The sequence below is a fragment of the Mustelus asterias genome, chromosome 2 (assembly GCF_964213995.1).
Source record: "Mustelus asterias chromosome 2, sMusAst1.hap1.1, whole genome shotgun sequence".
NCBI classification, from domain to species: domain Eukaryota; kingdom Metazoa; phylum Chordata; class Chondrichthyes; order Carcharhiniformes; family Triakidae; genus Mustelus; species Mustelus asterias.
Genome location: NC_135802.1, coordinates 140,788,649 through 140,816,389, shown reverse-complemented (window position 1 = coordinate 140,816,389; position 27,741 = coordinate 140,788,649). Strand labels below are relative to the sequence as shown.

At 44.1% G+C, this 27,741-nt stretch overlaps 1 protein-coding gene across 5 annotated transcripts in view; it reads right to left on the bottom strand.

Moving 5' to 3' along the window:
* LOC144503904 (uridine phosphorylase 1-like) overlaps positions 1–9,700 on the bottom strand; it is a 68,706-nt gene extending 59,006 nt beyond the window's left edge. Inside the window, exon 1 of one of the 5 annotated variants that reach the window (XM_078228971.1) lies at positions 9,530–9,700. Coding sequence is in view for 1 of the 5 variants with exons in the window: in XM_078228962.1 (XP_078085088.1) it covers positions 9,530–9,595 (66 nt within the window). In the remaining 4 variants the exon portion in view is untranslated. Of the gene's footprint in view, positions 1–1,069; positions 1,192–9,529 lie in introns of those variants that run through there. The other 4 variants (XM_078228989.1, XM_078228962.1, XM_078228998.1 and 1 more) reach the window with 4 other exon arrangements.
* Between the last annotated feature and the right edge of the window lie 18,041 nt (positions 9,701–27,741).

The window sequence follows — 27,741 nt, the reverse complement described above, 5'->3', positions numbered from 1 at the left end:
CTGTCGTTCATAATGCTATTTTTTATGATAATTATCTTTGGAGTATCATGTACTTATCTCAGCTATGGAGTGAATAAATGACGATACCTAGAGAAAGTGCTGACAGAATATCAAGCAGACCATGTGTGCAGAGTGATAGTGAAATTCTGCTTGTTCCATTATTAACGATGGAAGCATCCTAACTCTAAATACATCATGGGAATGGCAGGATATAAAAACTGGGATCCAGTTCTAACCTTTACGTCCTGGCTATAAGTTTAAAAACACTTGGCCTCCTCTTTGTCCCCTCTGTCCTATCTATTATTTAGAAAAGAGGACCAAAACTGTTCACAGCATCCCAGATGTGGTCTAACTTGTGCCTTGCACAGTTTTAGCAAGACTTTAAAGGCTAACATTCCATTTGCCGTCCCTATTACCTGCTGAACTTGCATGCTCGCTTTTTGTGATTTATGCACAAGGACCCCAAAATCCCTGTACTGCAGCTTTCTGCACTTTTTTCTATTTAAATAACATTCAGAGTTTGCCTCAAGCTTACACAAACCACAAAAGCTGCATCTCCTTTCCCCTCTGCACCAAACTCCTAAATGTCACACACTGTTCATTATACACGTAGTTAGCACTACGATTTGTTACTCTCTGTGCTGCAAGGTAACAATGTTCTTTCACAAATACAACTAAACCGCTTACAAAGTTCATTTTAACAGTTAACAACAGCAGGAGCATTTTGTGAATTTTCTGTTGATTCTTGGTTTGGGCTTGATTTAAACTATTCCAAAATGCCTTGCAGTTTAAAGACGCAGATAATTTATTTCATTTTTATATTCTGACTGCTGCAAGTTGTCTCCTAAGTCAGCAGAGTCTTTGAAGTAACATGATATGGTTTGCAAATTGGTGATTCAAATTTAAAACTCCTTGTGAAGCACCTTGGGACATCGCACCATGTTAAAGGCACTTTATAAATGCGAGTTGTCTACACTGTGGAAGTCATCAAAATGAACTATATTTCAAACCCGTCATATAAATCAAAACAAGTAATGAGAGGTAAATAATGATAAATATCTCGACTCACCGGACTGATCATAATTCACTCTGAACTTTGTTAGAGATTACTTATCCAAGCAACCCTATCTGTGATAATTTATATCCCTCTGCTGAACACTCCTTACATCATATCCTTCACTTACAATACTCAGGGCTATAACTTCACAGAATATTCTTTTATCAGCTGTAAAACTAACTGCAAAGCTTAGCACCATCTCTGGAGAAGCATGATCATAATTATTATAGTTATTTTGCTGGTAATCAATTCAAACCTTCTAAATAAAAGACTGAAGGATTACCAGCTATATAACAATCTAATAACAATGGTCAGCATAGATCCAGGGGCAGGGTTTTACAACCTCGCTTGTCCCAAAACCATAAAATCCTGCCCGAGATCAACGGAACTTCCCATGCTCTGCATCTCGCCCACTCTGATTCCCATGGCTGGCGGGTCGGTGAAGATCACGACTGGTAAATCTTTCTATAGTTTTTTTTCACATTCTTGCCGGGTTTGCATGGGTTTCCTCCGGTTGCCTTCCACAGTCCAAAGGTTTGCGGGTTAGGTGGATTGGCCATGCTAAATTGCCCCTTCATGTCAGGGGAACTAGCTAGGGTAAATGCATGGGGTGACGGGGATAGGGCCTGGGTGGGATTGTGGTCAGTGCAGACTCGATGGGTTGAATGACCTCCTTCTGCACTGTGGGATTCTATGATTCTATGAAAAGCTATTTGTGCTTTCAGACGTCTTCCAAAAGATTCACATGCAATATCCATAATCAAACTAAAAGTCTTAGGGTTCAAAGTTGAATGTGGATCTGGACAAGAAATTGATTGCAAATGAGAACAGTGGAAGGTCATGAGAAATGTTGCGTTCATAGAATCATAGAAACCCCACAATGCAGGAGGAGGCCATTTGGCCCATCGAGTCTGCACCGACCACAATCCCACCCAGGCCCTTTCCCCGTAACTCCACATATTTACCCTGCTAATCCCTCTAACCTACGCATCCCGGGACAGTAAGGGGCAATTTAGCATGGCCAATCAACCTAACCCACACATCTTTCGGAGCACCCGGAGGAAACCCATGCAGACACAGAGAAAACGTGCAAACTCCACACAAATAGTGACCCAAGCCGGGAACCCAGGACCCTGGCGCTGTGAGGCAGCAGTGCTAACCACTGTGCTGCCATCTGTCTCAGCATCTTCAATCTATGCATGTGACTGGAATCCCTCATCCCTGGAACTATTGACAGAATGTGATTACTGGTGTCCTACAGGTATCTGTTTCAATGTTTCAACCATTAATTATATTTATTAATGATTTAGATGAGATAGAGAACCACACATTCAAGTTTGCACAATAGTGCAAACAGTGAGGTGTGTGGTTTGGGGGCGGGGGGGGTGCCGGGGGCGGGGGGGTGCGGGGGGGGGGGGGGGGGGGGGGAGAGCAGGGAGGTGGTGATGAGTGAAATCCTTCAGAAATCAGTGCATCTTCCTGTCAAAGATAATTTACATTTTTGGTCCACATTTCATAAATATATGCAAGCTTCTCAATTGTATTGTTGGCACTAAAGTATGAGAGTCAGAGGATATGGCCCAAAGTCAGCACAGAATGAGCTGGAACTATTACAGAGAGTTGATTTGGAATATTCAACTTTCACCAGGTGACAGACACATAAAATGGTCTGCTGGACAAGCATCACATCTAACACCTTAAACATTCACTCCTTCCATTACTTATGCACACTAACAGCAGTGTGTACCATACAAGATGCACTGCAGCAACTCACCAAAGCACCTTCAAAACTGTCAGCCTCTACCACTTAGAAGATCGGCGGACATGCGCATGCATCACCATCCACTACTAACCACTAAGCCACATACCATGCTGAACTGGAACTATATTGCCTTTCACTGTCGCAGGGTCAAAATCCTGGAACTCCCTTCCCAACAGCACTGTGGGCATATCTGCATCAAATGGACGGCAGCAGTTCAAGTAAGCAACTCTCCACCATCTTCTGAAGGGCAATTAGATATAGGCAACTGTTGTTGGTCTTGCTAGTGATACCAACATCCACATAAAGAATAAGAACAAACTGAACAAGGGTCGAGAGGTGGGGAGCATGAGGTCACAAGGACTTTAAACTAGAATGGAAGGAATAAAGGCTTAGGTGGAAAGGTAACACAAGCAACTTCTTTGAAACAAAGAAAAAGAGTAGTGTAAGAGTCAGAGGTTGTGCATTCAGCATCTACAGGGAAAAAGTGCTGGGCAAAATTATTAGACCTAAAGGCGGAGGTCCTGGGACCAGATGTCCTACATTCTAGGGTAATCTGGGATGGGCAACAAATGCTGGCAAGCCAGCGACACTGACATGATATGAATGAATTAAAGAAATGGCTGCAAATTTAATAGAGCCATTAGTTGTAGGGAGGAATTCTCCAGTTTTGAGACCAAGTGCGGTGGTGGGTAGCAATGCCTTTCCCACTGGTCAGAATAACGGGATCTCGCACCAGTTTGTGTGCTTGGAACCTCATTAATAATGCACAGGAGAGTTACTTTTTGAATCGCCTGGTGGGCTGGCAGCTGATTCTTTCGCCTGCCCTCAGCTGGTGCGTTCAAAAGTCCCGACGCCATATTTAAACACCAGTCCAGAACATTCATATCACTCTCTCCAGCCCACCTGTCTTCACCAGACTGAGCAGGATGTCAACAATCCAGAGGGGAAAAGGCTAGCAGCCTCAAGAAAAAAAGTCTGTTTCTTGATTCACCCACCCTCCCTCACAAGCCTATCACCTGTGAGACATCCAGGCCACAATTGGATCTCTATCCACCCTATCTGGAGTCTTTGTGCATCCCCGTCCAGTAAACAACGTGGTATCCCTTTGACCCTCTTGCTTGTGAGCTTTTCCTGCAGCCTTGTCAGGGTCTCCTCAGTCTTTCCTCCACCTTCCATTGTTCATTTTCTCATCCATCTCTTTGACCCTCTGCCTGCCATTGTGAGGGTGAGCCATTGTCCCCCACCTTTGCAGAGCACTGCTTCCACATTGGCCCCTTGTGTTGGGCATTTGTTAAGGTGCTGTGTCAAAGGTTACTTCACAGAAAAAGAGCTCGTAGTGTAGAGGGTAACATATTAACATGTATGAAGGATTATTTGGCGAACAGAAGCAGAGAGAAAGGATAAATGGTTCTTTTGTGAATTGGCAGGTTGTAACTATTGGAGCGCCACAAGGATCGGTGCTCCACTATTTGCAAGTTATTTCAATGACCTGAATGAAGTGACCAAATGTGTGGTAATTAAATTTGCCACTGACACCAAGATAGGTAAGAAAATAAGTTGTGAAGAGGAAGTACAGAGACTGCAAAGAGATATTGATAGGTTAAGTGAGTGGGCAAAATTGTGGCAGATAGCCTATAATATGGGAAAATGTGAACTTGTCCATTTGTAGTATACTATTTAATACTAAGAAAGATTAATACTAAAAAATACAGAGAAAGATTGCAGAACTTGGTGGTACAAAGGGATCTAGGTGACCTGATATATGAATCACAAAGTTAGAATGCAGGTACAGCAAGTGATAAGGAAGGCAAATGAAGTATTGGTAATGGAATATAAAAGTAGGGAAGTTTTACTGCAGTTTTACAGGGCCTTGATAAGACCACATCTGAAGTACTCTGTACACTTAGGAACATCGGAGGAGGAGGAGGAGGCCAGTCTGTCCATCCAGCCTACTCCAGCATTCAAACAAATCATGGCTGTTCATCTATCTCTACGCCATTTCCATTTTCCTCACTCCTTGATGTATCCAGAAATCTATCGATTTCCGTCTTGAACATGCTCAATGATTGAGATTCCTCTGGGGCAGAGAATTTCCAAAGTTTTATCACCCTTTGAGTGAAGAAATTCTTCCTCATCTCAGTCTTAAATGGCCTATCCTTTATTCTGAGATGCTGTCCCCTGGTTTCAGACTCACCAGCCAGAGGAGATATCCTATTCACATCCACCCGGTCTTGCCCTGTAAGCAATTTGTAAGTTTCAATGAGATTACCTTTCATTCTGCAAATCTTTAGAGGATATAGGCCCTGTTTCCTCAATCTTTTCTTAGAAGACAGTCCAACCACCCTCGGAATTAGTCTGGTGAACCTCCATGACACTTGCTCCATGACAAGTATATCCTTCCATTGATATGGAGACCAAAACTGCACACAATACTCCAGGTACAGTCTCACCAGGGCTTCTATACAACTGCAGCAAGACATCTTTATTTACACTTGTCCTCACTTACCACCCTACCAGCCTCCACATTCAAAGGATCATCCACTGCCATTTCTGTCAACTCCAACATGATACCACCACAAAACACATCCTCTCCTCCCCCCACCACCAGCATTCCGCAGAAACCACTCCCTCTGTGACCTCCTGGTCAACTCCTCCATCATCCCAATTCCTCATCCCCTTCCCATGGCACCTTCCCTTACAATCGCAGAAGCTGCAACACCTGCCCCTTTACCTCCTCCCTCCCCACTATCCAAGGGCCCAAACACTACTTTCAGGTGAAGCAACATTTCACTTGCATCTGCTTCAATTTGGTCTACTGTATTTGTTACTGTCAATGTAGTCTCCTCTACAGTGGGGAGACTAAATGCAGACTGGGTGTCTGCTTTGCGGAACACCTTCGCTCAGCGCACAAGCATGACCCAACCTTCCTGTTGCTTGCCATTTCAACTCAGTATCCTGCTCTCAGGCCACATGTCCACCCTCGGCCTGCTGCAATGCTCCAGTGAAGCCCAATGCAAACAGAAGGGACAGTACCTCCCTCATCTTCCGAACAGGCACATTACAGCCTTCAGGACTCAACATTGAGTTCAACAACCTTAGACTGTGAGCTTTCTCCTCCACCTTGAACCTCTTTTTTGATATCCAAAACATTTTTTGTTCCTATGTAAAAATCTCCCCTCTCGCACGGGGCTGGGTTTTTCTAGCATTTTCTGTTTTTGTTTCAGAATCCAGCATTCGCAGTATTTTGCTTTTATCTTTACTTCTGTACTCAAATCCCCTTGCGATGAACATACCATTTGGCTTTCTAATTGCTTGCGGAATCCTCATGTGACTTATGGCACTCAGGTCTCTTTGGACATAAACACTTCCTAACCTCTCACCATTTAAGAAATATTTTGCTTTTGTTTTTCTCCACCAAAGTGGATAACTTCACACTTATTCACATTATATTGCAGTTACTATGTGTTTGCGCACTCACTGAGCCTGTCCAAAGCCCCTTGAAGCTTCTTTGCATCCTCCTCACAACTCACATTCCCATCTGGTTTTGTGCCATCAGCAAATCTGGAAATATTACACTTGGTCCCCACTTCCAAATGATTTATATATGCTGTGAATAGCTGTGGACCCAACACTGGTCCTTGCAGTACCCCACTAGTCACAGCCTGCCATCCTGAGAATGGCCTGGTTATTCCTGCTCCTTGTTTTCTGTCTGCTAACCAATTTTCAATCCATACCAGTATGGGTGGCACGGTGGCACAGTGGTTAGCACTGCCGAGTTCAATTTCCAGCTTAGGTCGCTGCCTGTGCAGAGTCTGTATGTTCTCCCCATGTCTGCGTGGATTTCCTCCGGGTGTTCCGGTTTCTTCCCACAGTTCGAAAGACGTGCTGGTTAGGTACATTGGCCATGCTAAATTCTCCCTCTGTTTACCCGAACAGATGCTGGAGTGTGGCAACTAGGTTGTTTTCTCAGTAACTTCATTGCAGTGTCGATGTAAGCTACATGTGACACTAATAATTAAATAAACACCCAATTCCATGTGTTCGAATTTTGTTTAATAACCTCTTATGAGGGACTTTATCAAAAGCCTTATGCAAATCCAAATACATCACATCCACAGGTTCTCCTTAATCAATGCTACAAGTAATGCTACACAAATAAATCTCCAACAGGCTTTTCAAACATCATTTCCCTTTAATAAATCCATGTTTACTCTGCCCAATCATATCATCATTTATCAAGTGCCCAGTTATCACATCCTTTATAATAAAGAACAAAGAAAATTACAGCACAGGAACAGGCCCTTCGGCCCTCCAAGCCTGCACCGACCATGCTGCCCGACTTAACTAAAACCCCCTACCCTTCCGGGGACCATATCCCTCTATTCCCATCTCATTCATGAACTTGTCAAGACGCCCCTTAAAATTCACTACCGTATCCGCTTCCACTACCTCCCCCGGCAACGAGTTCCAGACACCCACCACTCTCTGTGTAAAAAATCTGCCTCGTACATCTCTTCCAAACCTTGTCCCTTGCACCTTAAACCTGTGCCCCCTAGTAATTGACTCTTCCATCCTGGAAAAAAGCTTCTGACTATCCACTCTGTCCATGCCTCTCATAATCTTGTAGACTTCTATCAGGTCTCCCCTCAACCTCCGTCGCTTCAGTGAGAACAAACCAAGTTTCTCCAACCTCTCCTCATAGCTAATGCCCAGATTCTAACATTTTCCCTATTACTGACATCAAACTAACACACCTATAGTTCTCAGTTTTATCTCTTCCGCGTTTTTTGAAATAGTGGGATTATGCTTGCTGCTTTCCAGTCTGTGGGAATATTTCCAGAGTTTTTAAAGTTAACCACCAATGCATCCACTATCTCTGTAGCCACCTCCATCAATACTCTGGGATGCAGCTCTTCTGGTTCAGGGGATTTATCCACCTTCAATCCAATTAATTTTTCAAGTAATACCTTTTTATTAATACTAATTTCTTTCAGTTCCTCAATTTCACACGACCCTTGGTTCCCTAGGATTTCTGGGAGATTTTCTGCAACTTCCTCCTTGAAGATCAACACAGTCTAATTGTTTAGTTTCTCTGCCTATTCTCAATTATAAATCCTCTTGTCTTTGCCTGAAATGGACCCACATTTGTCCTTGCTAACATTTTCCTTCTCACCTGACTTTGTTTTTCGCTAGCTTGCATTCAGGCAGTGAGCAAGTGTCATTATAATGCTGCCTGATCTTCTGCTTACATTAATCTATTGCTGATTTGATTCTTGTAATCATGGGAAAACTGCCAGCATGACTCATGTACAATTTCCACAATGTTGCAATAAGGTAAACTTCTTGCCAAGATCAAGTGACACTGAGAAACTGGGCTGGGTTTGGATAGGTTTATAAAATATTCCCGAGGATGTCACAATCAAGTGAGTATTAGAATTGGAAGGGAGGAATCATAGAATCATACATTGCAGAAGAGGTTTTTCAGCCCATCGAATCTGCACCGACATGCGAGGAACACCTGACCTCCTACCTAATTGCGTTTACCAGCACTTGGACCATGGCCCTCAATGTTATGATGTGCCCTAAGGACTTTTTAATGGATGTGAGGCAACCCACCTCTACCACCCTCCCAGGCAGCACATTCCAGACCGTCACCACCTTCTGTTAATACATGTGACAATAATAAATCAAATGAAATCAAATCCATTGACTCTCAGTGGTAACAGAAAATCCCAGCCGCGAACGAGGATGGGAGATTTTGGCCATGGTTGTATACCCTGGAATTTAGAAAATTATGGGGTGATTTGATCAAAGTTTTCAAGGTTTTACGGGGAACAGATAGAGTAGAGGCAGAGAAGCTATTTCTGCTGGTTGTAGAGTATAGGATGGTTGAAGGGGTTGGGATGTGAGGGAGGTGGTTATATTCTAAAGCCAGACCTTTCAGGAATAAAGCTAGGGGACACTTCTTACACACAAAGGCTGATAGAAGTTTGGAACTTCCTCTGCTGAAAATGGCAGTTGATTCTAGATTCATTTATAATTTTAAAACAGGATAGACTTCTGTTTACTGAGATGAATTTATTAATGGGATTCCGGGGCAAAGGCGGGTAAACAGAGGTAGATCACAGATCCACTAGGATCGTAGTAAATAGTGGAGCGGCTAAGTAAATCATTCCTGTTCCGATGATAAATGCATTCCATAAACAAATCATTACATTTGTACCCCACCGAGGTGCCAGACTGGAAGATAGAACAACATCCCTGGTGACATGTACATGTTAAAGATATGACCGATAACTTTTTTAAAGTTTTGAATGCGCTGCTTTAAAGGATGGTGAAGGCGGATTCTAAAGTACCTTGTTCAGGGAGAGGGGGGGGGGGGGGAGTTCAGGGGTCCATGAAAGGGGGGGGAGGGGGGGGCAGGGAGAATGTCAGAGTGATGGGCAGGGGGCTGGAGGGGGTCAGGGTGTGAGGGGGGATGGGGGTCAGGGTGTGAGTTCAGGGGGATGGGGTCAGGAGGCTGAGGTCAAGGTGGAGGGAGATGGGGTCAAGGGGCTGGGGCCAGGGTGTGAGGGGGATGTCCGGGCTGGATGGCGTGGCTGTCACTCCTCGGTTAGCGCTGCTCGGGGTGATGCAGCCCCGACTCGGCTGGAACTGAGGGGAAAGCCGCTTCCCCATCCCTGTGACAAATGAAAAGAATCAGCGCTCACCTCCGGCACAGCCTCAGCTCCGGCAGCAGCTCCTGTCGACAGCACCGCGAACAGCAGCGTCTCCATGGAGAGGAGCCAGCCGCGAGCTCTCAGCCAGGGGCTGCAGCCCATTGGCCAGAGCGAGGGGGCGGGGCCGCGGCAGGTGGCGGAACAAGGTGCAGAGCCGCGTTCTGTGGGTGCGGCTGGGGGGGGGGGGGGGGTTGGTGCTGTGGGCGGAGCTAGAGGTCGGGACGGCGGTGGGCGGAGCTATGCTATGGCGGGACTGGATGTGGGCGGGGCTGATCTGTGGGCAGGGCGGGGCTGAGGGCGGGGTTGGGTTGTGGGCGGGGTTGGACTGTGGGCAGGGCGGGCCTAGCGCTGTGGGCGGGGCTAGTCTGTGGGCAGGGCGGGGCTGGGCTGTGGGCGCTCTACCCACATAGAATCACAGAGTCCCTACCGTGCAGGAGACAAGTGGTGGGAAAAGTTACAAAAACAGGAAGTGCTGGAAAATCTCAGCACGTCAGTTACAAAAACAGGAAGTGCTGGAAAATCTCAGCACGTCTGACAGCTTCTGTAGGGCGGCACGGTAGCACAGTGGTTAGTACTGCTGCTTCACAGCTCCAGGGATCTGGGTTCGATTCCCGGCTTGGGTCACTGTCTGTGTGGAGTTTCTACATTCTCCTCGTGTCTGCGTGGGTTTCCTCCCACAGTCCAAAGATGTGCGGGTTAGGTCGATTGGCAATGCTAAAATTGCCCCTTAAGTGTCCTGAGATGCACAGGTTAGAGGGACTAGTGGGGGGATATGGGGGTAGGGCCTGGGTGGGATTGTGGTCAGTGCAGACTCGATGGGCCCAATGGCCTCTTTCTGCACAGTAGGGTTTCTATGAATACAGCCAACATTTCGAGTCTGGATGACACTTCATCAGAGCTAATTGGGAAATGTTGACTTCTCTCCTCTCTAACCCCAGGTTGCTAAAGGAAATTAGAATTGTCTCTGCTCTCTTGTTACAATGCTGACTGCTATTGTTGTTCCTCAGATATATCATACATTGTGCATTTTGTCCATATTGTTTGAGGCCTATTATATACTTATACCACAGGATTGTGTAGTGGGTTATAAAGGTTCAATATGTTCTCCTCCAGTGACATCAATTCATCTTCAATTCTTTTCAAGTCTTTCTCCATGGGTCACACATCCTGTTCCTTTGTCTCCTCAGTTCTTTGATTAGATATTTCTCTTTGTCTTGAAGATATTGATCAATTTTGGCAAACTGTGTAGAGATGTTTCAATCTCGGCTCCTGTGAGTTCCTAAGGTGTGGGGGAGATAATTTAGCAACAAGTTATTGGGGGGGGGAACAACGCTTATAGCTAACAATGGTGAGTGCTCTCTCTCTCTGAAGCTGTTTACATTTCATCCAACGCAGCCTACCCATTTTAGGGGGATTATTATTCACTCCTAGGTACAGGAGTGCTAATTTATTTTATCCTATACATATGGCATTGTGTGCCATATTTTACAACTCAGTGTGAAATATTCTTATAGCCATCACATGAAAACTTTCTTGGGTTTTTTAGTTTAAAAGTCTGCTACAGTCTAAAGAGCCAGAAGCTAGTACAGTTGAATTCGAAAGGAGAGTGTGAACTGGAGCCTAAATTGAAGTAACAGTTGCAATGTCAAAGGTGGACTAACATCGAAAGGATCTGTATTGGCTCAAACGCCAAGATCATTTTCAACCCAGGTAGAGATTTCATTAGCAAACATAATGGGCGTTATTTAAGGTCCTTCCCGCCCAATGCGAGTTTAGAGGTGGTATTTAATCAAGCTCCGCCTTTTCGGCTCTGCCCTGGTTAAACCAGGGGTGGGAAGGCTTGTGGAAGCCCCATCCTGCCAGAGCTTGTATTCAACCAGAGACAGGTAGAGCAATGGCTGGACGGGAAGCTGGGAAAGCAAACCCTGTCAGGGCTGCTTCTTTATTCAAAGACACTCAGTATCCAACCTAAGGACGCAGTATCAGGAAGGGAGAGCCCGCAGAGAGCAATCCCTCTGCCCTTCTCCCTCTCCTGCAACCCTTTCCTCGTGACTCCTGGGTCTGGGACCCTCGGTGATCCTCGCCCTCTCCCTTGACACACAGCTGGCAGCTGCCACCACTCCCCAATGCCAGCTGCATTGGTTAGCAAGTTTCAGGAGCCAGGATGTCCACTCCAGGAGGGACCTGGGCAAGGCACTCTGTTGGCTGCTTAATTGTCTTTGAGGTCCCCACCCACTACTCCCCTGCCCAATTAAATACCCTCCCCATCTCCAAATTCACCACAGGACAGAGCATGAAATATCGCCCATAGTTACAAATTCTGTTCTCCAAAATTAGTAATTAAGGATTTTAATAAACAGGTTATGTGATAAAACAAAAATAAACTTCACTTGAGTATGTTAATGTATTTGTTATTAATATCACAGTGCAACTAAAACTCATTTGTGATTGAAATGGGGTGCTCATGTTGCAAAACATATAAACTTAAAGATATTTGAACCCCTGGACGATAATGTTTCCCTACGATAGAAATGAATCCCTTCCCGAACTTCTTTCCTGTGTTCAAGGTGTTTAATGGTTTGTTAAACCATTACCAATTCCAATTTGTCTCACATCTCGCTTTACTTCCGATGCAGCCATCTCCAAATCCCCAGACGTGCATTCAACAGCTCCGCAGTATGCTTCACAAAGTTCAAGTATTCCATCTATTAGATGTGTGGGAGTAAGAGCAGTCAACTGAGCTGTACATCACATTTGCCAATGGGGTAAAATCTTAATTTAACTGCTAGCCGCCATGCATTGTCTCCATCTTATAGAAATTATTGCAATATAATCCTTTATAAACCTTTACCTTCTGGTTATCAACTATTCAGCCATTGAAAACTCAGAATCATAGAATTCTTACAGTGCAGAAGGAGGCCATTTGGCCCATTGAGCCTGCACCGACAACAATCCCACCCAGGCCCTCTCACCGTAACCCCCATGTATTTACCCTGCCAATCTCCCTGACACTAAGGGGCAATTTAGCATGGCCAATCAACCTAACACGCACATGCATCTTTAGACTGTGGGAGGAAACTGCAGCACCCGGAGGAAACCCACACAGACACGGGAAGAACGTGCAAATTCCACACAGTCACCCAAGGCCAGATTTGAACCCGGGTCCCTGGTGCTGTGATGCAGCAGTGCTAACCACTGTGCCACCCTGCCGCCTCTGTTTATCTGCTCTATCCAAACGCTTCATGATTTTAAACACCTCTATCAAATCTCCCTTTAGCTTTCCAAGGAGAGCAACCTCAGCTTCTTTAATATAAAGGCAAATTACTGCGGATGCTAGAATCTGAAACAAAAATCACTGGAAAATCTCAGCAGATCTGACAGCACCTGTGGAGAAGAATAAAGCATGTTCATAGAAAAATTCCTATAGTGCAGAAGGAGGCCATTCAGCCCATTGAGTCTACACTGACCACAATCCCAGCCAGGCCCTATTCCTGTCACCCCACATATTTACCCTGCTAATTCCCTGACATTAGGGTCAATTTATCATGGCCAATCAACCTAACCCGCACATCTTTGGACTGTGGGAGCAAACTGGAGCACTGAGAGGAAACCCATGCAGACACTGGAAGTAAGTGAAAACTCCACACAGACTGTGACCCGAGGCCAGAATTGAACTCGGATTCCTGGTGCTATGAGGCAGCAGTGCTAACCACTGTGCCACCACCTGTCTCAGCATCTTCAATCTATGCATATGACTGGAATCCCTCATCCCTGGAACTATTGACAAAATGTGACTACTGGTGTCCTACAGGTATCCGTTTCAATGTTTCAACTATTAATTATATTTATTAATGATTTAGATGACATAGAGAACCACATATTCAAAATTGCCAATGACATGAAGACATGTAGCACTGTAAGTGGTGTAGCTAGGACCATAAAATTACAAATAAATATCAATAGATTGAGAGAATGTGTCAAACCAATTTCAATGTAAGTGTGAGGACATCCACTTTGGATTAATAAGGACAAGTCAGAGTATGTTGTAAATGGTGAAAAGCTGGAAATGGAGGTCCATAGAAACTGAGGGATCCATGTACATAAATCATTAAAATGTCAAGGTTAAGTACAGAAAATAATCAATATGAAATGTTTGCCTTTATGTTTAAAGGTCTAGAAATGTCAGCACTGAAGACAGCAATTGTGCACAAATTGTAGCCATAATCCTAAAACAACAAAGTTTGCCTGTGTTGTAATATGCCTTTCTGGGATAGCAGCATGACATCACTAGAAGGGAAGTGTGTCACATGATCCTGTCTTAGTTTCACTTTTGCCTCTGAGCAGAGCGCACAGACAGCTCTGCTGCTGATGTCATCAAACTTTCCACACATGTATAAATGTTCTCATGTGCCTAGACTAAATAAATGAACTCACAACGTACTCTCTTGAGTGATTGGTGCCTCTATACCATTATAACAACATGACAATCTGCAGAGTTGAGATTTGTCTGTGTTTCTGAAGTGCAGTACAATTACTGCTAGCTGGTTAAATTTTTGAAACTGCTACACAATAGCTTGATTCTTGGTGCAGGTTTTATATAAATAGGGAGTGTTGGGAAAAGTACAGCCATCCCTCTGGTGAATATAGCACTGATTTTGCAAGTCTCAGAAATGCAGGATTTATAGGGGCAATTCCACAATATCACATTCCCAAGAGGGGAGCTACGTATACGTGAAGCTTGGATTGGAGAATTGGGTCTACAATATGATAGTCTGTAAGTGGGATTATTCTTTAATGTCACAATAGTACACAGAAATGCAGCGCAAAAATAATTAGCAAAAACTCTTGAGAACCCTTTACATCCATAGATTATGGACAAATTATAATCAATGGAACAATTTTAATAACTTATTAAATTTACTATTTTACTGTCGTAATTATAATAATATATTAAGATATTAATAATTTTGCAAACATTACTTATCACCTTTGTTTCAGTTTGAAGTATATCATACTGATCCAAACCCAAATCCAAACTAAGATACAGCGATTGAACTTCTGCCAATATTTCCCTGATCTCCAACTAAAATTGACGGAAAATCAATGGAAACCCTGTGGAAACACTAAAAACAGGAGGATAAGGAGAACCTGCTCAGGTAGTTCCACCCTAAACTCATAGAAAATAAATGAAGCAACCTTTTTTGCTGCTACCATGAAAGGAATATCATGAAAGAATTCTGTTACTCCACAAAAACCATTGAGCAATGTCTCGTTTTACCTGTGGTAAATGTCTGTTTAGTTTAAATTTTTAAGCTTCCTAAATTTATTGAGATAATAAAGAATATGGATGAAAAATATACAAGCCACTGATTCAAAGTTTCATTTTCAAGATTAATCAAGGATAAAGTTGTATATTATGGTGCATTTACTGCTACGTGTTTAGGGTCTCTGCAAAGCATTCTTGGCAAATCAGGTGCTAAGGTCCAAGCTACCTCCAAAGTGAAGTGAAGGGAGAGATGCCTCCTCCAAGGAGTTTTATGTCACTACTCTCCAGTATAAGTTTGGGTCCTAACTCCAGATAGTATGTTTTTTTCTTTATTCAAGGTATGTGGGCATCACTGACTGGGCTAACATTTATTGCTGATGCGCTATCAATTAGGCAAAAGACTACTTGTGTGCCAATACAACTGTAGGCTTTTATTCATAACAGAATCAGGAGCACATCCCAACAGGTAACCGACCCGAACTGAACAAGGGGGAGGAGACAGCCACCTTTATACTAGGTGACAAGGGGAGGAGCCGAGCCGGCAGGGGATGTGTCCAGGCATAACAAACACACAACGGTGGTCCAAGTAGGACAAAAGCACAACTGAAGTCCACCACATTCACCCCTCCTTTTAAAAAAACAACACGGGGTGAAGTGGAAACAATATCACAAGTCCAGACGATCTGGTGGCTTGATCCGCCGTCGCGATTGTCGTAGGGCAGGTTGCAGAGTCGTCCGAGCAGAGAGCAGAGTCGGCCCAGGCTCCATGCAGTGAGCATCGAGAGGAGGCACCAGGTGGTGTGAGGCGGACCCATCCGTCGTCCCGTCCAGTAGTCGAGTACTGCGTGGCGACGGCACCGGCGACTCAAGCGAGCTGTAAATAGGGGTGAGAGGAGTGAGCTGTGGCCCTGGTGGCGTATGGAGAACAGTGGGAACTGGGGCTGGGGGGTGGAGGGTCGTAGTGGGCTCGGGGCACACTATATGGGAGACTGGGACTGAAGGGGGGAGGGGCATAGCGATCTCTGGGCGGACAACACAAGGGACAGTGGGGCAGAGGGACGTGGTGGCCTCAGGGGCACCTGCGGGTGCCAAGTCGCAGACAGAGACCGAGTCCTCCCGCCCGTCAGGGTACGCGACATAAGCGTATTGAGGATTAGCGTGGAGCAATTGGACCTCCTCGACCAAGGGGTCCGGACATGCTTCCGAAGCAGAACGGGCCCCGGGGACATCAGCCAAGCTGGGAGCGAGGTACCCGAGGAGGACTTTCTGGGAAAAGTGAACATCTGCTCGTGAGGGGTCGTATTGGTCGCTGTACACAAGAGTGACCTAATTGAATGTAATGCGTCCGGGAGGACGTCTTGCCAACGGCTGACTGGAAGACCCCTAGACTGTAGCGCTAATAGAACAGCCTTCCAGACTGTTGCGTTCTCCCGCTCTACTTGACCATGACCCCTGGGGCTGTAGCTAGTGGTGCGGCTGGAGGCAATGCCTTTGGCGAGCAGGTACTGCTGCAGCCCGTCACTCATGAACGAGGACCCACGGTTGCTATGAATATAGGACGGAAAGCCGAACAGGGAGAAGAGCGTGTTCAGGGTCCGAATCATCGTAGCCGTGGTCATGTCCGGGCAGGGGAAGGCAAAAGGGAAGCGCGTGTATTCATCGATGACATTCAGAAAATAAATATTGCGGTTAGAGGAAGGGAGGGGGCCTTTAAAATCAATGCTGAGGCGCTCAAACGCGCGAGTGGCTTTTATAAGGTGCGCCCCACCTGGTCGGTAGAACTGCAGTTTGCACTCTGCGCAGACCCTGCATTGCCTGGTAATCGACCGGACTTCCTCGAGGGAGTAGGGCAGGTTATGGGCTTTGACAAAGTGGAAAAATCTGGTGACACCCGGGTGACAGAGATCGTTATGGAGGGACTGTAGCTGGTCCAGTTGGGCGCTGGCACATGTTCCACGGGACAGGGCGTCTGGGTGCTCATTGAGCTTCCCAGGCCGGTACATGATATCATATCGATAGGTGGAGAGCTCAATCCTCCACTGCAAGATCTTGTCATTTTTAATCTTGCCCCTCTGCCTGGTGTTAAACAGGAAGGCAACGGACCGCTGGTCCGTAATTAAAGTGAACCATTGGCCTGCAAGGTATTGGCGCCAGTGCCGGACGGCTTCCACGATGGCCTGGGCCTCCTTCTCAACCGAGGAGTGTTGAATCTCAGGGCCTTGTAGGGTCCGGGAAAAAAAGGCCACCGGACGGCCCCTTCAGTTAAGGGTGGCGGCTAGGGCAAAGTCAGACGCATCACTTTCCACTTGGAATGGGATGGATTCATCCACAGCATGCATCGCGGCCTTCGCGATGTCCGCTTTGATGTCGTCGAAGGCCCAACGGGCCTCCTCCGCCAGGGGAAAAGAGGTCGATTTTAGGAGCGGACGGGCTTTATCCGCATAACGGGGAACCCACTGGGCATAGTAGGAGAAGAAGCCCAGGCATCTCCTCAGTGCTTTGAGAGTAGTAGGGAGGGGAAGCTGCATAAGGGGACGCATACGGGCTGGGTCGGGACCAAGGACACCAATTTCTACCACGTACCCAAGGATGGCGAGGCGGCGTGTCCGAAAGACACACTTCGCCTCATTATATGTCAGATTCAGGAGAGTGGCAGTACGGAGGAATTTTGTAGGTTGGCATCATGGTCCTGCAGGTCATGGCCGCAGATGGTGACATTATCCAGATATGGGAAAGTGGCCCGTAGCCCGTGCTGGTCCACCATTTGATCCATGGCCCGCTGGAAAACTGAGACCCTATTGGTGACACCAAAGGGGACTCGGAGGAACTGGTAGAGGCGACCGTCCGCCTCAAAGGCAGTATATGGGCGATCCTCCGAGCGGATAGGGAGCTGGTGGTAGGCCGATTTTAAATCAATCGTAGAGAAAACCCTATAGTGCGCGATGCAGTTGACTATGTCCGCGATGCGGGGAAGAGGGTACACATCTACTTGTGTATACCTATTTATGGTCTGGCTATAATCAATCACCATGCGGTGTTTCTCCCCCGATTTAACTACGACCACTGCGCCCTCCAGGGGCTGGTGCTGGCCTGGATAATCCTTTCCTTGAGCAAATGTTGTACTTCGGACCGAATGAAGGCCCGGTCTTCCGCACTATAGCGCCTTCTTTTGGTGGCTATAGGCCTGCAATCCGGGGTGAGATTATCGAATAAAGGGCGGGGGGGTAATCTTGAGGGTCGAGAGACTGCAGGTGGTGCACGGGGGGCGCTGCAGTGACGGCGCCTTGCAGACAGAAAGCGGGGGATAAGGGCCATCATACTGCAAAGTGACGCTCCTATGATGGGTGAGGAAATCTCACCCCAGCAGTACAGCTGCACAGAGTCGCGGCAGCACGAGGAGCCGAAAACACTCGTAGACTGTGCCCTGTACCATCAGCGTCACCAAACAGCACCCGAGGACCTCCACTGAGTGGGAATCCGAAGCCATGGAGATAGTCTGTCTCCAGGGCCGCACGGGAAGGGCATATCGACGCACTGTGCGAGGGTGTATAAAACTTTCTGTGCTCCCGCAGTCGAACAGGCAGTTTTCTGCATGGTCATTTACATTGATCTCCATTATTGACCTGGAGAGTTGGTGAGGCTGCGACTGGTCCAGGCAAATCGATGCCACCGTCGAATCCAGGAAGAATCCATCTTCGTCCGCGTCTGATGATGTCACGGATAGTTTCCTGCTCGGCGCGTCTTGATGATGGCATCCAAGATGGCGACTCCCGCACATCTGGTGACTGCATCAAAGATGGCGACTCCTGCGCATCCGGCGACTGCATCAAAGATGGCGACTCCCACACATCCGGCGACCGCATCAAAGATGGCGACTTCCGCGCATCCGGCGTCTGCATCAAAGATGGCGATTCGCGCGCAGCCGCTGACTGCATTAAAGATGGCTGCGCCCGCGGAACACACGGGGCGCCACGAGGCTTCGCGATCGGCTTCGCCCGGCAGACTTTGACGAAGTGGCCTAGCTTACCGCATCCGGAGCAGGTCGCATCCTTCACCGGGCAGCGACGCCGAGGATGCTTGGATAGGCCGCAAAAGTAGCATTTGGGCCCCGCTGGAACAGCCGTCGCGGTGGAACCGTCGATGGAACGGGATGCAGGGTAGGCCCCGAGATTGCGGGAGGCTGCTTCTAGCGATTCAGCCATCTTGGCCATTTTCTGGAGATCCAGGCCATCCTGTTCAAGTAGGCGCTGCCGATTGTAAGTAGACTCAACACCCGCAACGTACGAGTCCCGGATCAGGTCCTCCGTGTTCTGAGCTGCTGAAACAGCCTTACAGTCGCAAGCTCGAGCTAGAACCTGCAGGGCACGCAGAAATTGGGTGCACGATTCTCCTGACTGCTGCTTGCGAGTAGCTAGGAGATGTCTGGCGTAGACCACGTTAGGGCTCTTTCGAAACTGCCCTTTTAAGAGTTCTATGGCGTCCGCGTATGTAGTAGCATCCCGGAAGATACCGTAGACTGCATCGCTTACCCGGGCGCGGAGCACGTGGAGCTTAGCGCCGTCGGAGTCGACGACCACAGCGGCGTCGATGAATGCTTCAAAGCAGTCCAGCCAATGGTCAAATTTATCAGAGACTCCGACCTCTTGCGGGTCCAATGTTAACTTGTCGGGTTTTAAAAGCTGCTCCATGTCGGTCAAATGTTATGAAATTGATGCGCTATCAATTAGGCAAAAGACTACTTGTGTGCCAATACAACTGTAGGCTTTTATTCATAACAGAATCAGGAGTATATCCCAACAGGTTACCAACCCGAACTGAACAAGGGGGAGGAGACAGCCACCTTTATACTAGGTGACAAGGGGAGGAGCCGAGCCGGCAGGGGATGTGTCCAGGCATAACAAACACACAACAGTGGTCCAAGTAGGACAAAAGCACAACTGAAGTCCACCACAATTGCCCTTCCCTAATTACCCTTAAACTGATTAGTTTGCTTGGTCAGACCAGGTAAAGATGACAGATTTCCTTCCCTAAAGGACATTAGTGAACTAGTTGGGCTTTAACAACAATCATTTCATGATCATCATTAGACTTTAATTCCAGATTTTTATTGAATTCCTATTTCACCATCTATGGTGGTATTTGAACTCAGGTCCTGAATTGCATCTCTGGATTACTAGTCAGTGACAATACCACTACACCACTGCCTCTTCCTCAAAACATCAATGAGAAGCTAAAATCCTTCTTCACACACCTATGCTATAGATGTACTGCAAATGCATAAACAAAAATCTAACATTTAAACAGGATAACAACGCCTAAAACAGTGGTTCTATTGGAACACTACCATTGATACAGCGCACGTCTAGCAGAATGGCCATAGATTAGCCTTAAGTGTGAATTTCCTTCAGGAGTTTATGGTGGTATGGAGCCTCTGCCTAACCCAAAAAAGTCACTCATGTGTAAGGGGCAGGTGGACATCAGCTTTCAGTTGGGACCCAGTTGAGCATTGACAAGGTTATGTCTGATCTTATCATGATTACCCTGCTAATTTGGAGGAATTCAAGCTCATTTGGGAATTCAGGTCAGAATTACAGCCTTGACCTCTAGAGACCAGGCAATGAAAATTTAATTTTGCCATTTTAATACAGTCTATTTGGCTGGCTTTCTTACAGCGAAAAAGAATCTGAGGATTGCAATGTCATTAAAATAGTTAACCTTTGAGCGGATTAGTCTTCCAAAACCAGCTATGCCTCCAATATATCTGGATGTTGGAAGCGAGCTATGAGATTCTTACTCTTTTTCTTCCCACTCAATCCAAACCTGACCGTTTTTAAGGAGTTAAATTCACTCAATATTACAGAAAACTCTTTCAAGAGTAAAATAGATCACTACTTGTACTTGAAGAGCGTTAAAACAAAGTTATTGCAATTCACAAGTGATTTTGTATCAAGACAAAACCTAACGATACATTAGATAAGACACAACATTTTACCTCATTAATTAATACAATTGGGGTAAAGGATGACAGTGATAAGGCAGCTGACCTTTTATTTTGTGATTATTTAAAATACAGAATGGTAAATACTTCTATAATATCACGAGTCTATTATAAGTGACATTGTACACAGTGTCTTATCTTTCCCTATTAATAATATTTACCATAATTAACACAGTACATGGATATGTAATTCATGTAGTTTCAACATATAACATCTATATTAGTGAAATGAGTGAGGTAACACATGGCAACAAAATTATGAGCATATTAGATTGAGTGTTGTTCACAATGTAACACAGTAAGACCTAAATGGTCTTCAATTTGTAAAATAAGTTATTTTAAAAAGTGAGGTTATGCCAGGAAGAAACTGTGGATGCTTCCCTGGTATTTTAATGTTTAGTGATGCAGGGATACAGAGTTGTTTCACCTGAGTCACCAGCTATGCAGTCGGTTTACATCAATATAAGTGAGCAATGTAAAGATTGTTAAGGATAGTCCAGTGCAAGTGTTTTTGTTCAGTTTCTGGAAATTAGTTTTAATATGGTATGATATGGTGTGCAGTATGAGGGATTGTGTAACATGTTCTCGTTAGCTCAAGGAAAAGTGTGAGATGAAGATGGTTGAATTTTATGTTTCCGTTATTTTATTTCCCCATTTAAACTAAATATGAATGTTATCCTTGTCTCCAGAACAGTCATTGTTTCAGTCTAAAGTATGTTCTGGTAGTTTGCGAAGATCAAGGTAGTAGAAAAGGAGCATCAGAGCTTTCTAAGTACTAGAGCTGTGTAAACCATTGAACAATTGTGCACACGCCAACATTTGAAATTTGTCTTTTAACATAAAAGGAATATTACCTACAAACTTTCATTGATTTTAAAGGACTTTTCAGTGAAATACAATAGAATACTAATATTTCTAATCAGCTGAATTGTGAAGTAGGCTCCAGTCCTCATAATAGTGATTCTTCCATATCGCATAAGTAGTCAATGATACTTAGTACTCAAATCAATCTTTTATATATTACAGCTCAATGGTGCTTAATTGTATACATAGCCAAATTAACAAAGGCCCATTCAATAAGAATTAAATTGTCTCTTATAGTGATAAAACAAATGAAAGTAAGTTGCTGTAACGCAGGGGATAAATATTAATCATTATATAAATAATTACATTATATTCTTAGAAGTGATAATTAGTCACTGTTTTCTTGCAGCTGTCCACTTTTAATTAGGATGATTTATTTTGTCCTGTGATGATGAATATCTGCATGATGTGCAAAGGTTCACATCCTAACTGCTGGCGTCAATTCAAGCTGGCATGTCTCTGAATCTAAGATTATGAATGGAAGAAGAGATTATATTCCTCTATTTTATACAGCACAATGCCATGATAACATCAGCAGTTAAAATCAGTGATTGGTTAAAATCCCTTTTATTTACATTTTTGGAGACTCCATTTCTTATATTTTCCTGGGTTATTCTGCATAAAGTATTTACCATTAAATCTGATTCATTTCCAATGTTGAGAAAGTACAAATTCTGGTAATTACCACTGCTCTGTGATGTATAAATAGCACCTATTTGCTAAAGGTTTTCCATTGGTTTGTACAACAGAAACTGCCTACAGCATTCAGGGAAAACTGGAAATCGATGAAAACTAATAGCTTATTTCAAAATCTTTCAAATTCAATATATGTACATTATACTTAATGAAGGAAATTTTTTGAATAGTAGATTTGAAAAACTTTACCTTATATTGGACTGATTTTCCATTCTAAAACCACATCTTTACCTCCTATATGTTACCTGAAGACTTCTGGGTGCAGTATTCATGCAATAGGTAGACATGATAATGAGATGGATGGGAATTGCTCAACCTCCTCATGCAAGAAGGGTGTCAGTTTTGGGGGTACTGAGAAAAAGTGGGCTTTACACACTGCATTTTTTGCAGTTGGGAAAATCAGAGAGAAACAAACAGCAAAATCTCCTAAACAAGTTAAATTATATTTTCTTTCCAGGCCAACAGGACAGGAATTGTGTTGGCAGCAGCCTAGTTGCTACATCTGGACAGCAGTCAGAAGGCCCTGAAGCTGGTGGCCACTACCTACTGCATTTCCACTACACTTAATAAAAGGCCATATGGACACATATTTGGGTATGTTAAACTTAGACAGTGACCAGATCCAAAAGTAGAGGCAGGGTTAGGTCAGATTACTTTGAATGACGAATGCTCCTGTATGTAGAGACAGGAAAACTCTGTTCACATAATGATAAACATTTAGAAAAGTAAGAAAGTCTTGCATTTGTGCAATGTCTTTCACTACCACAAAACATTCTAAGTGCTTCACAGCCATTAAAAAAAAATTGACATGTATTCACTGTTGCAATGTAGAAAACACAGTATCCAGTTTGCACGCAGCAAGCATCCATGAACAACAACATGGTCATAATCAGATTTAGTGATTTTGATTAAGGGGTAAATATTGGTCACAATACTGGGAACCCCTTTGCTCTCCTTCAAAACAGTACAAAGGGAATCTCTGTCCAATATTTCATTTGAAAGACAACACCCTCAAATAGTGTGACACTTCCTTCTTAATACACTCAGCAGCCAGATGGTGAAGTAGGAAACCAGACACCAATCTTCTACTTGATATTAGATTTATTTACATAATGCAACATTATAGATACACCAAGCTTTATAAACCTTTGGAGCTGCATACAATCATCATCAGACATTCAAAAACTATGAGACACATAACATTTGCTGATATTTTTATTACTATTGCACACACGAGGAAACCTTCCATTTTGTTTCCTCTCCAACTTCTCAGGTTTCCTTTGCACAGCTTTTTCCTCTCTTACCATTCAGGCTTTCTTCACACAATATGCAGATTGTAGCAAAATAAATCTGCTTCACTGATACATATCAGAATTAGCACACACACTGCTTAACTGACTTGTTCTTCCAAAGTGAAAAATCAGTCAAGAGGTTAAAAAAAGACTGAGTGGTCTTGAAAAAAGTTGTAACCAGCAAATGAACAAATTTAGACCAGCATTTCTATGCCCCAATACATTCGATTCTTACAATCTTGTTCCATATTAAACTGTTTCCTCCTTTCCCAGATAGAAACTGCAAGTTGGAGGATCAGCAATGAGACAGTGGGTTAGCAAGCCTGAGAAAATGGTGCTGAGCATCATGCAGTCCAAGGTAAGACCAGTGGCAATCTACAAAAGAAATCTCACAACAGTGCTGGAATGAATCACTGATCTTAACATTCCTAACTCCCTCCTCCCAGTGCTGCCACCTACTCTCCCATTCTCTCCTTCTGTGGAGTTTAGACTGTACCTGGCTATTTACCTCTTTCCAATGTGCAATTTAACCCATTTGCCAGCACAAGGATTCAGCCTCACTGTGTGTCAAAGAACCACATGTGGCTCATGAGCCATGGATTGGTTACACCTGACACACAGAGTATCTACCTCCTCCCACACTCCTGTGTCTCAGCAGTCTCTATTTATATTCTTTGGGGGTAAAACAATAAACAGGTTGTCAAATTAACAAAACAAATTAAAGGGATAGCCCCTAAAGGGGTGTTCTAACAAAGGACAGTAATATTAAAGAAAACCTTTTAAAATCAAAATATCATTTTGGGGCCCAATGACACACCCAGTATCTGCAGTGCCCAACAGCTGTGGAACAATCTTTATTTATATGAGCTCTAGATACTTAATTAAACAATGGCCTTCACCTGTGTACCTTTAACCTTGATAATATAACTAACATGCCATTAATACCGCTGGGCGCCGCAGGGGCTGGGGTGTATTATCGACCCCGATAATCACCTTTTGGTTTGACGTTTTAAGTTTCCTTTCGACTTTGTTTTTGGTTCGGGCTGTTCCCCCCTTCCTTTTGGGGAGCCGCCCCTTTTACTTTGTCCCTAAGTTAATTTGAGTTCGTTTACTTGATTGGTGTCGAAAGAAATACATTATCTGCCCAATCCCACTCAATTGGCACTAGATAAATATATGAATGTCTGTTTGGCACTCTCTAGTACTATACTTGTGCAACCAACAAAATTACTATAGGGCTACTTGTTCAGTTAGCTCCCCAATCATATTCTTTGACACAATGACCTTGAGGATCTGCTATGATACTTTGCATTGACTGCTTTGATTTCAATATGCCACTTGATTTTAAAGGAGGGCTTCAGGAAAGCGTGTCCTTGATCTTTTGTGATTTCTTCAGGCTTACTGTATTTGGAGAAGTGCAGTACAGTAGGTGCCAGTGACCTTTAGTCCTGATCCTTCTGCAGCACCAGGAGACAGATAGAAGGTAGCATCATACGCTTACAAGTGTCGGATGTCTGGATAACTATAAGCACATCTTAGACATTCAACAGAGAAAATGGAAGGCGGCAGTCACTGGAAAAGAAGCCCTCCAGCTGGCAATGGGCCCTGTCAGAATGTTTATTTATATTTCTAAGCCATAAATGTAGCTTCTTTAAAAGGCAAACCCAAGTTCCCACCCTGGGCTTCCCAGGTATTTCCCAGTTGCATTACTGAACATGCCTCTATATTGGCTACATCCTGACATTCAGGGCATTTGGTCATACAGAGGCTGAAGCCAAAGAATTTGCTGGTGCAGGATTGTCTTCTTCCAGCTCTTCCCTCTCAGGTGACGAGGCAATGATTGGAACAGATATAAACTCTCCTTCAAACATGCCCCATTCAGATTAGCATTAAGAGCAAACATCTAATGTTAGTCAAACCAATTAGGTTTACATAATTTCAGACCATTGTTTTCTCTGTCTTTGACTGATTCTTTATGCATTGAGGTGAATTAGTTTCTGTTTTAAAACAACACTGACTTCTATGTTGTTCCTAGCAATTATTTACTCTTCACTGTTTAATATATGTATTTAACCTGTGTTTTTCTCTGTCTCTGACTAAAAGTGAAGCTAATGACAGTGACTAACATTCAGGGCTATTCCTGGCCTTTTATAACTGGCCAACTCAGCAATAGCTCAAGTAATAACATTCAACTTTCCTTCTTTTTCCTCCCTCCTTTGAAAGCAAATAAGTAATCTCACTTGTGCATTTCAATAACTATCTGGTTTAGTACCCAGGATTATTGGAATGTCATAAACTTCTAGTTCCATTCCCCACTTTTCTGATTTGTACATGTTTAGCCATTCCTTCATTGCCATTGGAAGTCACTCCCAAACATCACTGTTGAACTCCGTCGCCATTGTAACTACAGCAGTTCAAGGAGAGGTCTCACTCCTATCTTCTGAAGGCAACTAGGGATAGGCAACAAAAAGCATCACTCAAATCACAATTAATAAACAGAATCCAGCCTTGCGTTGATAATTTCTGTCAACATTCTTCAACATTCTTCAGATCATGTACTCTGTTTTCACAATTTCCTGTCTTATTTAAGTGAGATAACTGAATCACAATAATCCCGAGATCATACGTCAGTTTTGGTGGATTCCTTAACCCGGTGTAGCTTAGCATTGTTAGCCTAAACATTAACCTCAATAAAATAGAGAAAACCTAATGTTTGAATTGATATGTAACTGCTCCATTGTACAGACAGTAAATGCACATACCTATTATACCCATGGAAATTACTTCTATAAATTAGATTTATTTCATTAGTTAGTTTCATTTGTTGATGATTGTCTTGAAAAGAAGCTTCAAGGGAATTGGATGATTGAAACAAATATTATGGCTACTCGATAACTATGACATTTTAATCTGTCATCTTTCTTCTTTCCAGTTCTGCTCGAAAAGACCTGACTTGCTTACCTTCTAATTTACTCTGTTTACAGTTGCATAAAACTAGTTAGTGTTCAAGTCTCCTGCAATGTATGGTAACTGGATTTTCAAACTTCATTAATGCTGATTTTCTGGTGAATGTTTTGATTTTTTAAAATGAAATGTTGAACTATTTTTATGAATATTGAGAAAACAGCAAGTTGTTTGCATTTAAATAAAATGACATCTATTATACAAATTATTTACAGTATTCCCTATAGTGGCATGGTGGCACAGTGGTTAGCACTGCTGCCTCACAGCTCTAGGGACCTGGGTTCGATTCCCGGCTCGGGTCACTGTCTGTGTGGAGTTTGCACATTCTCCCCGTATCTGCGTGGGTTTCCTCCGGGTGCTCCGGTTTCCTCCCACAGTCCAAAGATGTGTCGGTTAGGTTGATTGGCTATGTATGCTAAATTGCCCCTTAGTGTCTCAGGATGTGTAGATTAGAGGGATTAGCGGGTTAAATTTGTGGGTATCAGGCCTGGGGTGGGATTGTTGTTCGTTCAGACTCGATGGGCCAAATGGCCTCCTTCTGCACTGTAGGGTTTCTATGATTCTATAGCTTAAGCAATTAAAATTGCCGTTTCAGCAGAACTTATTTTGTGTTATGTTCTTGCAAACACTTATCAGTGTATCTAGTTGGGTGAGAGGAAGCAGGTTGAGATATGTCTTACTATGTAGCAATCTCTACATTCTCAATAGGCATGTTGCTGTTTCTCTGTCTTTCCTCTGATGCTGAATAAAATTGGAAACCAGCAAGGCTTTGGAGCAATTTTCCCAAGATTGTTACTGACCGCCTGACACTTTCCTTACTAAGCCGTAATGTGAATTCAGTGACTGGTTTTCCTTCAGACTGCAAACTCACTGGGCTTTTCTCATCTATATAACAGCAATGTGCAGTCACTGTTCTTAGCAGACAAGAAATGACAGCCAAGACTTTCTGCCTGTTCTTTGCCAATTTTTGGTAGATCCGAAGTAAATGAGTTGGGAGGGGTGCTCGGTGAGTTGGAAAATTGCTCAATGTTCCACTTTTCAACCTCTTTGTACATCTATTCCTCCATTTCCTAATAACCGGAATAGTCATAAAGAATGAGTCTGTCCTCAGCTGAATGAACAT